The 16,118-nt window shown below is 38.6% G+C and overlaps 1 protein-coding gene across 2 annotated transcripts in view; it reads left to right on the top strand.

The window, feature by feature from the left end:
• LOC131928832 (uncharacterized) overlaps positions 1-16,118 on the top strand; it is a 77,116-nt gene extending 60,998 nt beyond the window's left edge. For both annotated transcript variants that reach the window (XM_059284966.1, XM_059284965.1), the window contains 10 exons: positions 967-1,094; positions 2,705-2,804; positions 3,130-3,266; positions 5,340-5,439; positions 5,694-5,809; positions 6,345-6,438; positions 6,954-7,078; positions 7,466-7,565; positions 7,873-8,000; positions 16,031-16,118. In XM_059284966.1, coding sequence (XP_059140949.1) covers positions 967-1,094; positions 2,705-2,804; positions 3,130-3,266; positions 5,340-5,439; positions 5,694-5,809; positions 6,345-6,438; positions 6,954-7,078; positions 7,466-7,565; positions 7,873-8,000; positions 16,031-16,116 — 1,114 coding nt within the window. In that variant the 3' untranslated portion in view covers positions 16,117-16,118. The remainder of the gene's footprint in view (positions 1-966; positions 1,095-2,704; positions 2,805-3,129; positions 3,267-5,339; positions 5,440-5,693; positions 5,810-6,344; positions 6,439-6,953; positions 7,079-7,465; positions 7,566-7,872; positions 8,001-16,030) is intronic.

Genomic DNA, 16,118 nt, shown 5'->3' with positions numbered 1-16,118 from the left:
TAGTTACTGCACATTGATACTACATAGAGTCGTAGTCATACCCTTAAACCTTGCAACTAAGCTCAAACATGACAAAAGTCGCATTTAGAGTTTTTTAGGCAACTCTACGGGGGAGGAGGATCTGGCTTGCCCCACCCACCCACCCCGAAGCACGTCTACCGTCCCACTCAACGAAATAAAATTTACATAGAAAATACATAGAAAATTTAGTCCACTCCCAACGCCGAAAATTACCCCCCCCCCCCCCCAGGGAGGAAAACGTCTGAAGGAAACACTGGTCGCGTTTGTAGATCATTAAGACTAAAGGTAGACCCTACTTCTATAATAGTGTTTATGTTATACATTTTTCTCCGTGAGGGGCACAATACATTATATTTTTGTTCTGGGGCAAGGAGGGGGGCAGAGGTGCTTTGCCCCTACCCGAAGTGATGCATGAAAGAAACTCTGCACGCAAACCACTTTTCAGATTAGACAAATGATTTAGGCGGTAATGTCAGTGCTTTTATTATAGAGTATCAATGATGTTATTATGATTGTGTATTTTTCGGCTTTGGCTTTTTAATTCTATGCTTACTCAAAGCATCAATGACGTCATATTATTGTGTCTACATTCCCGGCTTTAGACTATTTCCTACTATATGTTCCATGTGACGTCACGTTTCGTTTTCCGTATGACTGAATGCTTTTACTTTCCTTGTGTTTTAACTATAGCGTTCTCAACAGATAGATAAATAGGTAGATATATAGACAAAAAAACCAGCAAGATTACTTAGATTTTACTGCTTTAATGTGGGCTTAGTGTCTTTCAACACAAAATAATTTGTTCAGGTGGTTTGCATCGTAAAGTAAATTTTAAATGTGTATAAACAACTTTTGATTTTAGTTTCCTAATTTATTGTAACCATGCACAACAGTTCGCTATCAATTCACTTCCCTAAATGAAACTTTTCTAACATGGTTATAAAGGGCGATCAACCAGTACGATGTTTGCACAACTAATTTGAAGAAAAACGACGCTTGCTTGGCGAAGGTTGGACTTATCCTGAGTGCATTTGAGACAACTTTTTCTGGAGATGAGCTGCTTATTGGATGTGGTAAGACATTACAATGAGACCTTTAAGCTCCATCATGACAGTCTATTATTTAAACCGTCTATTTTAAAATGATTTAAAGTGACAATTACTAAACATGATGTACCTTTGAAAGCTTAATGAATAGTTATTAAGGAACATCTAACAAGGTTTTTTCCGATTCTTTTCTCCGGGGATCACTAGAAGCTTACGGAGGTGGGTACTTTAATCTTCATTAAAACAAATATAAAAAACTTTATAGCAACAAGCTTTTAAATGCGCTGAAAATGAGAAATAAAAATATTTAGTTTCCTTTCATAAAAGCTTTGGTTGCTAAAATATGTAAAAGATATCATGAGTAACCAAAGCTTTTATGAAAGAAAGCAGATTAGTTTTATTTTCTTATTTTCAGTGCATTTTAAAGGTTTTTATATTTGTTTTATTGAAGATTAAAGTATGTTTTGGTTTTTGTTGGTTGTGGATAGTGTTACGTTTAAAGTCAGAGTTAGTTTTAGGGATCTGTGGTCTTTTGTCAAACTGCTTAATAAACACACAAGTCATGGTCCTTTACTGAAAGGTTTTTCACAGAGGCCAGTACAGGGCCTGGCCGGGAGGGCTAGTTATATAATAATATATAGATTTTCTACTGTTAAGTAATTCATAATTAATGAATTCGACACTACCAAAGCTGCAGCTAAAAATGTTTGCTTTAAAACACTATCAGTAGCTCGTTAAAGGCAATTATCCTCCAGCCTGCGTGTCGACAGTTTATTGTACAGAGGGCAGCAACAAGATCAAGTAGATCTTGCTACCTCCCCTTTGTTTCGAATCGTTTAAAACATCTATTATCTACCCCTAATAGCCATCACTCGAGCCGCCTCTACGATTGTTAACTTTCGACGCGAACCACAGCTGATCAGACTCATAGGGTGTTCGAGTCTAGCTGGTTATCTCCCCTTCTTTTATGGAATATAGGAATCTATCGAGTAATTTAATTTTGTTACCTCCCCTTAGTTTCTAAACTATTTTTATTAAGTTTTAATGACTAATTAAACATCTAATTAAATAAAAAAAATACTTGTATTGTCGTTAAAGTGGAGCGTAAAAGGAAAGTTTGAACGAAATCGCTGCATTAGAGTGGGTAAAAATTGAGTTACAAGGTTTGTCCTAAACCCACAAACAAACGAGTAAGCAAGCAAACAAACAAACAAACAACAAATTGTTGGTCCGTTAAAAATAGTAAATTTAATGCCACAAAACTCCCCAAACTTTAGTGTTTTTCCGGACCCACAATTTTAAAATGTATAATAAATCAGTTTGAAGATATGCTTTTAAATTGTTTAGCTGAGTATCACAAAATATGACAGAAGTTCAGGCATTCATTGTTTATTGGGCTTAAATACTTTATGAGTGGTGGAAATCCTAAAAAGAGTTTAATTTTTCAAGGTGTCATAGTTATCAAGATTTTCCAACCAATTTTTTAAAAATGGAAACACGATTGAAGATGTACCTTCAACAAAAAATAGAAATAATTGTTTCCTAACGAGTATTTAAGAAGTTTGTTTTAACCTTAAGTGTGTCTGGTTTAAAGTAGCTGGGCCAGAATTTTTAACCTATGTTCCCATCGTAAACAGACGGCCCATGTGGACAAGCCATCGGCACGTGCACCAGCAAGATGTTGAACGATCTGGCTATGCAGGAGGTTCTCAAGAAAAACTGGACAGATTTTTGCATGTAAGTCTTCAGAGATTGTCTTTCTTTGGGTTCTCTTGTGGTTTGATACAACAGACATTGTCCAGTCCGTTACAGTTTGTTGGATCTATTGCATTACGACAGCTCCAAACAGTTTGATAGATGTACTGAATCAACTAAAGCAGCTAACAGTTTGGTGAATGTACTGAATTAACTCCAACTCCATGAAGACACGAACTAAACCGTTCAAGTCATATTGATATTGCATTATTTTAAAATATCTGAAGTTGGTTTTACATGTACTTGATATTTATAAGAGCTTTCCCGTGCCACTGTGTTGCTGATGTGAGACGTCTTCTCTCCCCAGTCAAGCCTACGATTCTTTAGACTGCCTGGACAGGCTCAAGACCTCTACAGCATCTGCATGTGCTGGGAACCAAACCCTAATCAACCAGGCTGACGCGGGGCTGCAAAGTCAAATTAATTATCTGAAAGATTATTGTGGTAAGTGGTGTGACCTCAGTCACGTAGATTGTCGTTGATGGTAACATTTATAAAGGATGAAGATGTTTGTGTATACATTCTTTGTTCTTTATGGGATTGACGATATTAAATTGACAAATTCAATACGCACCTCTCCTTTTATAGCTTTATTTAATTTAATTATCTCTCAAATATGTCACCCAGTGGCGTAGCTAAGACAGGTGTCATCCAGTGCGGCACCGCTGGTGTCACCTCCCTTACAAAATAAAAAATAATAATAGGATATATATATATATATATATATATATATATATATATATATATATATATATATATATATATATATATATATATATATGTATATATATATATATGTATATATATATATATATATATATATATATATATATATATATATATATATATATATATATATATATATATATATATATATATATATATATATATATATATACTTGGTATGATCTCCCCCTCCCCATTTTGCCAAATCGCGTGAATTTGTGAACACAGTATTTTAGTTCAAAAGGAACTAAGCGACATTTCATGGTTTTCTTGATAGCATCCCGCCTCCATTCCCCCCCCCCCCCCCCCCCACTTATCGAGTTATCGAGATCTTCAATTTAAAACTTAAAATACATTTTTACTCTAATTAATCATTAGTTGAAACATTTGTCTTTATGTGAGTCACACTCAGTTCTAATTTGTCTTGGTGTAACCCCCCCAATTGGGGTCACCCTGTTGGCCCGCATTCACATCCCCTCATCGCGACGCCTCTGATGTCACTATTTACTAGTTCTTATGCTGCTGATATATTTGTGCATATTTTATAACGAGAAAAATGGCCCGTTGAGGAAGGATACAACGGGCGCTAGGTTGATAGTGCTGTCTATTTTCTCTAAACTAAACCCCCCCCCCCCCCCCACACATACACTCCAAAACATGTCTACCGTCCCATTCAACGAAATATAATTATATACTTTTTCGAGTGTCCGCCCCCTCCCCGAAAATTCTACCCCCGCCCCCGAAAATTTCAAGTTCCCCCAACCCTCTCCGGGGAGGAAAAAGTCTGAAAGAAACACTGGTCGCATTTGTAGATCATTCAAACTAAACGAAGAACATGGGCGGGGCTTCGCCCCTACCGGAAGACATGCATGAAAAAAACTGTGCACGCTAAACACTTTTTAGATTAGAAAATTTCAAGTTCCCCGCTCAGGAGAGGAAAAAGTCCGAAAGATACACTGGTGTTTCGTTTAGCCACTACTCGAAGAATTGCATGAAATAAACTCTACACGCAAAACGCGAAGCCCCGCCCGAAAAATTGCATGAAAGAAACTCTGCACGCAAACCACTTTTTAGCATAGACACATTGATTAGGCGGTAATGTTATTATAGAGTATCGATGACGTCATTTCTTTTGTGTTGGGTGGGGGGGGGGGTCGGCTTAGACGTTCTTACGCGGGGGATGGGCTTCACGCAAACCACTTTTAAGATTAGACAACATTGGATTTTTAATTCAATGTTTACTCGAGAATCAATGACGTCATATTACTGTGTGCATTCTCCGGCTGTAGACTCATTTCCACCTAGAAGCTACAATGTGACGTCATATTTCGTTTCCGTCTTGCTGTGAAAGTTTTTAATTTGCTTGTGTTTTCTCTATAGCGTTCTTGTCAGATAGATAGATGTACAGATAGATAGACAGACAGCGAAACTATTATATAGATAATTAACAATTTAAAACATAAGGGACGTTACTTTAACCCTTTTCTAATATTTTCACTTTTCCGGAAAACTCTGGTGTGTTTATACCGGAATGTTTAAGAAAATCACATTTGTTAGCTTCTCAAACCAATGTTTTCATGTGTTTTTTTAAACTGGGATAATTAGGTACTTCAATTAGTTTTTCGCTTACGACCTGGGACTCTAGATTGAAGCACCTTTGTAAATGATTATATTGCATTCCTCAAACATCAAAATCTTATGGCAGATACATTTTTGCTGTTGTCTCGGTTTCTCGGTCATACAAGTATTATGGCTTATAAACGTTTACTATTATTTGGGTTTATATTGCAGACGACAAGGGCAAACCATCAGCCTGTGTATCCACCATTATCCTCTGCTACGCTGACATCGCGGGCCTCGGTCCAAAACCCACTGTGGCCCAGGAGTGCGCGTAAGTTTCTTTAAACCCTAATAACTCACGTCTAACCAGCCGCTAACCAAACCTTGAAAAACACTATAATTCATTAGCTTGATAGACTAAATTTAACATAAATTATTTTAAAATTATGAAATTTTAAAACACAATTTGGGTCTAATTATTATTTATTAATAACATTGTAGAATACTGTGAGGATAAACTAAATTTTAAAAATATAAATAATAATGCATTTAAATATACAATACCTCCATTCTTTTCCATATCAGGGCATCAGCGAAGTTTCTAGAATGTAGCAGTTCATTGCCCTGTGTCAGTGGTCTGGGTACAACCATCAATAACTTGAAAACACAACTCGTCAACGAGCAAGAGAAGGCCAATTGTGGTATTTATCATTTACCAATAACTAGATTCATTTGTTAGACATCGGCCACAGCGAGAAGGCCATTGTGGTATTTATCATTGACCACTTTCTAAATTCTCTGGTTATTAACTAGATTATTTTGTTAAATATTGGCTAAAGTAAGAAGTCCATCTGTTGTATCTACCATTTACCAACTTAAATAACCTGTGTTAGAACATTGACAGAGAAAACATAATGAACACGTCTCGCACAAACAAAGTACATCTAATTCATTAAATAATTTAACACATTGGTATTCGAATCTATAATTTAGAGTTCATTTGTTCTTTTTGCGTGTGTAAAGGGTGAATAGTTCTCATTTATACCAGACGGTCATTGAGGTGGATGAAGTAGAGTTTGCTTGTTTCTTTGACATAAACGTAAGAAAGGTATTGTGGGTAGCACTATGCCCAGCCGTCATTATATTCTCAGAGTTAGGTACCCTGGGTGGGTGGACTTGAGCCCGAGATTTTATGCCGCCCACATTTTTTGTTCCATGTTTTTAATTTGATTCCAGATAGGATCGGATCCTGCAACCAGCGCATGACGGCATGCAACGATTACCAGGCACAGTTGCAAAGTTTTACAATCCAAGATGCCAGTTACTGCAAGTAAGCTGTTGTTTAAGGGGGGGGGGGGGGGGCACTCTTTTTATAGGGTGGGAGCCCATTCAATTTTCTCAGGGTGGATGGGACAATCAAAACAATAAAAATCGACAATTTCATCCCATATTCTATACAATCTTTATTGTGAGATAATTTGTCCTGAGATAATTTGTAATGAGATCGTTTATCCTGAGATAATTTGTCCTGAGATCATTTGTCCTGCGATCACTTGTCCTGAGATCATTTGTCCTGAGATAATTTGTCCTGCGATCATTTGTCCTGAGATCATTTGTCCTGTCCCCGTGTGGATGAGTTGTCATATCATGATATTGACGATAGTTTTCAATTTTAAATTGTTAATTAATAAATAATTCTGAAACAGTTATTTTCAAATTATAAACGGTTTTGGAATATTAAAAAATGTTTGGTGTGTGATGTTTGTTGTGTGATATATAAGTGTGATATGTGTATTCCGGTGTTTGATATTTTGATTGGTGTGTGATGTTTGATTCTCTCTATAGCGTGGCTAACAAAGGTGTGTTGTGCTTTGACAACGTCCGAAATGACGTCATCTGCAGCAAAGAACAAACTGTGGTCAGCGAGTTTGAAACTATGTTGGCTATTGAAATAGCCCCAGCCTGTGGTGGTAGGTGGACATCGTTTTATAATTATTTTTCTTGTGGTCAGGCAAGGGCCAGAGTATCATACACATAGACACACAACATATACAACGTTACAGAGTATCATACAAAATAGACACAACATATTTAAAGTGACGGAATATCATATACATAGACATACCCTTTAACAGAAGGTGCAAAGTATTATATACACAACATATTCAAAGTGACAGAGTATCGTACACATTAATACACCGCACATACGAAGTATTGTTTAATGTTAAAGGTTTAGAAACTTAGCTCGGTCAGTTATACTGCACATTTCTAGATAGTGAGAAAGTATTGATGGATGTGTATAAGGTAAATACATGTAGGTTACTTGTTGGCGTATTTTGAATTTGTTTACATTTCAGTACATCTTCCAAGCTGTGACGACCGTCTGAAGATCTGCGAGGATACAGAACGTATCTTGGCATCTATCGACAACACGACCAAAAAGGCGGACTACTGCAAGTGGGTGCTTGACATTTTTACTTGATACAGAGAGGCGGTCATACGGACAGACGGATAGACTGAGAGACGGTCAGACGGATTGAAATCACAAAATGTCAAAATGATTTATACTACCTCTATGACGAGTGGATGGATGAGTGGATGGGTGGATGGGTGGATGGGTGGGTTGATGAATCGAGGTTATCTATTGTCGATGGATGAGTGGGTCAACACTGAAGCCAATTTATTTTATTTAGTTATCGTTCGAATAAAATACTGTGAATAAAATTACCATCATCTCTGTATCAAAATTTGGTTTATTCTCCAGACGAACCTTCCAAGGCATCAAGTGCTTTGATGACATCAGGAAAAACGCCACTTGTAAGATGGACCAAGTTCAGGTCAAAGGATGGGAGGCAACTCTAAAAAATGTTCTCGGACCATACTGTGGCAACGGTAGGTTCAGAGTAACTAACACATCGTCGTTCTTTGATCTCTGTATGTAGAGGTAAGGGTCCAAGTACAGCTCTATCCAGGACGGAGGGCTATTAAGGATGACGGAGAATTGTGTATTTTTTGCTACTGAAAATTGTGCAACAGTTCTATCATGCAGCACTGGTATCATTCAGTGGCTGCTGGGATGTGCGAGATGCTAATAACTTGAAATGTATTATATTTTTCTTTGGCTTTTTTCGCTTCTTTCGCTTTTGATCTTCGAATTTTTTTTAATGATTAGCAGCTGCGTGCCTGACAAATTTTCATTTAAATCAACCCGTTTTTTAGCGCAATTTCCATTCTGGAGAATTGCGATTATTAACTCGTCATTTCTGGGAATGGATGGATGTGTGTCCGCAGCTTAAGTCGTCTTTAAGTCGTATCTCCTCCTCAACGAAGCAATATCGAGGACTAGTTCCAAAAGCAAATATGTTAAGCAAGTTCCGAGGATGAACAAAGGCCAAAAAGAATTCCCGGAATTCCTTCCTGGATTTCCCGGAAAAGCCAAAAACCTCGAAAAAAAATGCAGTTTTTGGCCCATATCTCGGCAACCAGACCACTTAGCGACTTGAAACATTTACCAATCGATTCCTGTCATAATTTAGAACAATATTGCCGAAGAAAGTTTTTAAAAATATCCTTTCGTTCGGTCACAAAAAAATAATTTCTTCTAATTTGTATTTGTAACGTTAACCTATCTATCAGCCAAATAGAAGGAGAACGTCCCCGGATTCTTTTTTCGGGGTCATATGCAAATGCCTTACGGCCAAAGTGGATGAACACTTAACACAATGACCACTAGGGCTCGAATTTAATGTCTAGGGAAGCTAGTGATAATATTGTAATTAACACTCATCCAATCTACATACGACCTTTTAATCAGCGCACTCAGAAGTGGCAGAACACAAGGTTGAACTAAATAAAATATTTAATGTATAAAATATCAAAAACCCAACTTACACAATGTAGGAAAAAACACTATCACAGATTTCTACACTGTCTCAAGAACAGCTACAGGCCACACAACACTGCTGTAGCTTCAGGAATTACTTAGCGACAAGTAATATTAAACTAGAAGACTATATCACTTAAGAAAGCATGGCACACACAGGTCTTAAGTACTCTCACGTTCAAATGGTCAGAGTCTATAGCCGGACAATATGGACGGCTGTCTGATCAAGGTAAAACTGCCTCGTAGACTGCCTGATCAAGATAAACTGCCACGTGTTGCGAGTGTGCAGTGCAATTAAAGACTCCTGTGACAGGGGAGGTTATCCTCAACTCATGTCGCCATTGGTTGGGATAATCATCTGATCAGAATCATTCAATCAGATTTTAATGGAAAATTTCTATGTCTCGAACACCTTAATAAGTCAGTGGAAAAACCCCAGGTGTTACACCATCATTCCATATAAGGAATTATACAATGTCAAAATAAAAATGACTCGACCTAAGTAGGTCACATCCCCTCCCTTTTTGGAAGTGACAGATAGGTTCCACAAAAACATACATAGGGAGCCAATCTGGCAATGAAATAACAAAAATGTTTTACAAATGTAGGCAATCAAAATCATAATACCAGATGAAAATATCCCTGAACATAAAAGGGAAGTAACTCCAACTTTTACAATTGGTGAAAGGGGAGTAACCCTTCAAAAAGTAATTATACATCAAAATCCCTCAAAAAAGGGTATTACAATATTTCCATGAGGATATTAAAAGTGGTAAACCCGCCAGGGTAAGACCTTTATTTCAATGACTAGCTACAATATCAATTGAGTCATATGAGACATATTATTATAAAAGATTACATATAATCAAAAACCACCTTTAATTAAGGTTCACCTGAAAATAAACAAAATATTCAACAGGATTGGAATTTTGAAAAAAATTCAAAACTCACACCACTCATTTTCCTATGAGTGACACTCAAACAAAACCTGTTTATGGTCCTAATGAACCACAAAGCGTGTCACATGATCAATGTGTGTAACAAGATTTTACATCCTTGACAAACAATCAGCCACAACATTATCACTACCCTTAATGTGTGAAATTTCCAGATTAAAATTTTGGAAATATAAGCACCATCTCAATATTCTTTGATTTGTCTGTCCTAACTTAGAGGTAAATTTCAGGGGATCATGGTCAGAAAACACTCTGACTGGATTGGTTGAAGAAGAGACATAGACTTCAAAATGTTGTAATGATAAAACCAAAGCTAAAGCTTCTTTTTCAATGGTAGAATAATTCTTTTGGTTCTCATTTAACTTCCTGGAAAAAAAGGCAATGGGATGGTCAATTCCCATGTTGTCTTCTTGAAATAGGACTGAGCCAATGGCTAAGTTGCTAGCATCAATGGCAAGTTTAAAGGGCATGCTAAAATTTGGTGCAGCCATAACAGGAGCATTTGATAAAAATGACTTAATGGTTAAAAAGGCTTCTTGACATTTATTTGACCATTCAAACTCAACACCCTTTTTCAATAATGCAGTAAGAGGTTCAGCAATAGCTGAAAAGTTTTGACAGAACCGCCTATAGTAACCAGCCATCCCAAGGAACTTTTTGATCTCTTTACAATTTTTGGGAGGTGGCAACTTTACAATAGCATCTACTTTAGCTTCAATGGGCCGAACTTGGTTCGTTCCCACTTGATAACCCAAATAGGTAATTGAAGCTTTACAGAAATCACTTTTATGTAAGTTTACAGTAAAATTAACTTCAGACAATTTTCTAAAAAGGTTAGTCAATTGAACAATATGTTCTTCAAAAGTATTAGAAAATACAACTATATCATCTATGTAGGCCTCACATTGGTCTATGTCAGCAATGACAGAGTTAATGACTCTCTGGAAAGTTTGACCAGCATTTCGCATACCAAAAGGCATACGTTTGTATCTATAAAAACCATTAGGGGTTACAAAAGCAGATATTTCTTTTGCACGGTCAGATAAGGGGATTTGCCAGTATCCTGAAAGTAAATCAATTTTGGAAATTATCTTAGCTTGACCAACTTTATCAATAACGTCCTCTATCCGAGGTAAGGGATAGGAATCAGCTTTGGTGAGCGCATTCACCTTCCTAAAGTCGGTCACAAACCTGAAAGACCCACCGTCTTTCGGTACTAGGAGACATGGGGAACTCCAGTTGCTGAAACTGGGCTCAATGATATCATTCTTGAGCATATAATCAATTTCATCCTTTATCAAAGCAGCTTTTTCCGGGTTAACTCTATAGGGGTGTTGTTTAATGGGTTTTGCGTCACCAACGTCTACATCATGAGGTGGAACCTTCGCTTCTTTGGGGACATCCCCAAAGATAGAGGGAAATGTCTCAAATAACTGAGACAACCTATGGCTTTCCTCTGTGGACAAATGCATAAGGTGGACATTCAAATTATCTAAAAAGGAAGAATTTACCAATTTTGGGGGTTTCAATTTATCATGTATCACATCATCAGAAACATTTGAACATACAGGTAAAGTAATTTTAGCTGTGGATTGAAAATTGTTACAATTATCATAATACTTTTTCAGTGAGTTGACATGATACACTGTCTGTTTCTTTCTTCTGTCGGGCGTATTGACAACATAGTTCAAATCACTTAATTTTGAATGCACAGTAAAGGGTCCACAATATCTCAAGGATAACGCATTGTTCAGATTAGGCACTAACACAAGAACTTTGTCGCCTGGATTGAATGTTCGTTTACAAGAACTCTTATCATACAGTCCTTTCATTCTCACTTGGGCCTTTCTTAAGTTCTTGTGAGCCATTTCGCACACGGCTTTCAGTCGAACGTGAAAATCGTCGAAGTTTTCCACTGGATGATCACTGGTACCTGTCCAACGTTCGTGTATCAGCTTCAGGGGGCCACGGACAGAATGTCCAAACACAAGTTGAAAAGGCGAGTAGCCTAAAGAGTCCTGGACACAGTCCCTCGCGGCGAAAATAATCCAAGGAACAGACTCATCCCATTGGGTGTTACTGTTAGCGAATGTCCTTAGCATGGTTTTGAGGGTTTGGTGGAACCTCTCAAGTACGCCTTGAGACTGAGGGTGGTAGGCTGAGCTGGTGATGTGGGTAACGCCTAGCTTGGCTAGTGCTTCCTGAAAATGGTGACTGGTGAAGTTGCTGCCTTGATCTGTTTGCACGATTCTAGGTAATCCAAAGGTAGTGAAGAACCGGGTCATGGCTCTGACTACAGTCTTTGCCTTAATGTTCCGTAAGGGAATCGCCTCGGGAAAACGGGTACTTGAACACATAAAGGTAAGTAGGTACTCGTTGCCCGCCTTGGTTTTAGGCAAGGGACCTACACAGTCCATGACGATTTTAGAAAAAGGTTCTTCTAATACAGGAATCGGACTCAAAGGGGCCTTAGGAATTGTCTGGTTTGGCTTTCCGGCCAACTGACAGTTCGTGCAACTTCTACAGTAACGCGACACATCTTTTCTCATTTTGGGCCAAAAGAACAGTTCTTTGATCTTCGCCGTCGTTTTAGTGACACCTGGGTGCGCTGACATTGGATGGTCATGTGCCAGCTTAAGTATTTCATGCCGATAAGGTGGAGGGATCCACAGCTGGTTTTTACCCAACCATGGTTCGGCTGGTGAGGCATTCACTGGTATAGCGCGACGAAAGAAGAGGCCGTTCTCGGAGAAATATTCTCCATCGTCAGATGATAGAGATTTTTCGACCGTTGCTTTGAGTTCCGCGTCGACTTGTTGAGCTTTAATGATGTCTTCCTGAGATATTCTCAGGGGTAAGCCCAAGCTTGTGTTTTCTGGAAGCATAGACTCCAGTTTGGGAGTCGAATTTCTTGACGATGACGGCGGGTGTGGTTCAGACGTTGTCTCAGCCAATTGTTTGGTCTGGCTTCTTGTCACCGCACATGCAGGATACAGTTCATAATCATTATCTGGAACTGTTGACAAAGGGTCTGAAACCGTACAGGGGTATACTTTGCTTCCCGCAAGGTCATTTCCTAGAAGTAGGTGTACTCCTGGGACAGGAATACTATCTATCACACCTAAAATGACCTCACCTTCGACGAGATGATGTTTCAGGGCAAACTTGTGTAGAGGGACGACAGTAGATTTTGTCCCCACTCCCTGGATAATGGAAATCCTTCCGGTGTTCGTCTCTGGTGTAATGTCCATTGAACTTTTCAAAAGGAGTGATTGTGACGCTCCTGTGTCTCTTAGAACGGTGATATTCTTCTGAGACAACGGATCACCTGGTTTGCTAATGATGGCTTCGGCAATAAACGATGAAAAGTCAACTTTTCTCGATCCCTCGAGATCGGTAGACTCGGCAGAAACTGGATGGTGGCGAGAACAGTCAAAATGTGACTGCACATAATGTGTGGAGACTTGACTACCTTCTTGCGGACACTTAGGGTTAGAGTCCTTTAGAATTCTAGAGTTCATAGTTGAACTGGCTGCTTGAGGGGACAGAGCGTAGTGCGCAGAAGTACGCACCACCTCTCTGTTATTCTGAAGACGTTTGTAACAGTCCTTGACATGGTGACCAGGCCTTTTGCAGAACTGGCATACTGCTCGACGATTGAGAGTTGATCTTGGTTTCTCTCTGGACTGTGATGTCTTCAAATGTTGGCCAACAGGAGGATTGCTGCCAAAAAGAGGAAGCACGGGGTTGAGGCGGTTTCCTGACACTGGTGGTTTCTTATGCACCAACATATATGTGTCAGCCGACTCAGCAGCCTTCTGGATGTCAGTTATCTTGTTATCCAGTATGTGTAGTCGTATCTCTTCAGGCAGAGACGATAGGAATTCTTCCCTTAGGATAAGAGACCTGAGTTTCTCAAACTCAGAAACTTCCTCAGAGTGTAGCCACCTTGAGAATATTTTCTCCTTTTCAAAGAGAAATTCCACATATGATTGTGTGGGTAACTTGCGGAGTGTTCGGAATTTTGTCCGATAGGCCTCGGGCGTCAGTGCGTAGGCCTTTAAAATGGCAGTCTTGACCAAACTATAGTTATTTTGAACGTCGTGAGAGAGTGCCTGGTATGTTTTAGCAGCTTTCCCAGTAAGGACAGAGCTCAATAAAGCAGTAATGGAAGTTTCGGGCCATTCACATGTCTTCGCTAAACTCTCAAACGAGTTAAAGAAAACGACCAAATCTGTTTCATCAAATTTAGGAACTAATTTCCCAAATTTGGCAATCACTTGCCCTACCGACAACTTTTTTGGATCTACCTGAGAAGTGACATCACTAACTTGACCAAACTCTAATTCCAACCTCCTCTTATCTAAAGCAATTTTAGCCTCTAACTCCTGTTTCTCTAGAGCACTTCTAGTTTCAAACTCCTTTTCTTTTAAAGCCTTCTCTAAAGCAATTCTAGCTTCTAATTCTATCTTCTCTAGAGGTTTCTCCTCGCGGAGCAACACACCAGCCAACAAGCTTTCATCAAATACCCCTTCATTAATAAAATGAACAACAACTTTATCTCTCAACACCTCTGACTTCTGCGTAACAGAATAATCCAATTTCAATTCCTTAACAACACTAATCAAAACTTTTCTACTCAACTTTTCTACACCTTCAAAAGTAGGATTAGCCAAAAAAGACTCCATAACACTAACTTTCAAATCACAACAAGCCTAGATCCTTTAAATTAATACACAGCGTTGGGCCGTGTACTTGACCTCTAAATGTAGGACGTGACACGTCTGCTTATTTGACCTAGATAGTGATACTCTAGCCTGAGCGCGCGTTGTAAGAACACTGCGCTACTGGATATAAAAACAACTAAATCCAACTAACCTTAGTATTCAACTGATATAACCAACAACTGGAACGACAGATTAAATCTCGGCGAGCTCCCACTTTGTAACGTTAACCTATCTATCAGCCAAATAGAAGGAGAACGTCCCCGGATTCTTTTTTCGGGGTCATATGCAAATGCCTTACGGCCAAAGTGGATGAACACTTAACACAATGACCACTAGGGCTCGAATTTAATGTCTAGGGAAGCTAGTGATAATATTGTAATTAACACTCATCCAATCTACATACGACCTTTTAATCAGCGCACTCAGAAGTGGCAGAACACAAGGTTGAACTAAATAAAATATTTAATGTATAAAATATCAAAAACCCAACTTACACAATGTAGGAAAAAACACTATCACAGATTTCTACACTGTCTCAAGAACAGCTACAGGCCACACAACACTGCTGTAGCTTCAGGAATTACTTAGCGACAAGTAATATTAAACTAGAAGACTATATCACTTAAGAAAGCATGGCACACACAGGTCTTAAGTACTCTCACGTTCAAATGGTCAGAGTCTATAGCCGGACAATATGGACGGCTGTCTGATCAAGGTAAAACTGCCTCGTAGACTGCCTGATCAAGATAAACTGCCACGTGTTGCGAGTGTGCAGTGCAATTAAAGACTCCTGTGACAGGGGAGGTTATCCTCAACTCATGTCGCCATTGGTTGGGATAATCATCTGATCAGAATCATTCAATCAGATTTTAATGGAAAATTTCTATGTCTCGAACACCTTAATAAGTCAGTGGAAAAACCCCAGGTGTTACACCATCATTCCATATAAGGAATTATACAATGTCAAAATAAAAATGACTCGACCTAAGTAGGTCACAGTATTGGCTAAGATAACTAAGAATATACAAATATTTCTACCACCCAAACCAAGCACACCGGCTGAGGCAGTCGCTAGTGAGAGGTAACGTCTACACACGCTGTCATTGGCCAGGGACTAGCTCTGCTCGTGTGGTTTAAACTGAGCATCGTGTAGGAGTTATTATTTATAGGATGATTTACTTATTAACATAAGGAAATTGCGCTTAAATTGTCACTAGACTTTTTATTAACTTGTTTTTCTAAAGACTTAAATCTAAACGCGTGATGTTTCCTTTATTTCTGAAGGCAATAAAACTTCTCTTATAAATTTTTTTATTTATTTGTACTAAAAAACGAATTTCTTTTTCTATCTCATAGGTGGCGCTACAGTCCATATCTCCATCGCTCTTCTCATCACAACATTGTATCTAGCTTTAAAGGCCTTCAACTTGGACAGAAGTTGAAA

The sequence above is a fragment of the Physella acuta genome, unplaced genomic scaffold (assembly GCF_028476545.2).
Source record: "Physella acuta isolate Inbredline_101_S28 unplaced genomic scaffold, ASM2847654v3 ptg001554l, whole genome shotgun sequence".
Classification (NCBI taxonomy): domain Eukaryota; kingdom Metazoa; phylum Mollusca; class Gastropoda; family Physidae; genus Physella; species Physella acuta.
This window is presented reverse-complemented; position numbering and strand designations above follow the sequence as displayed.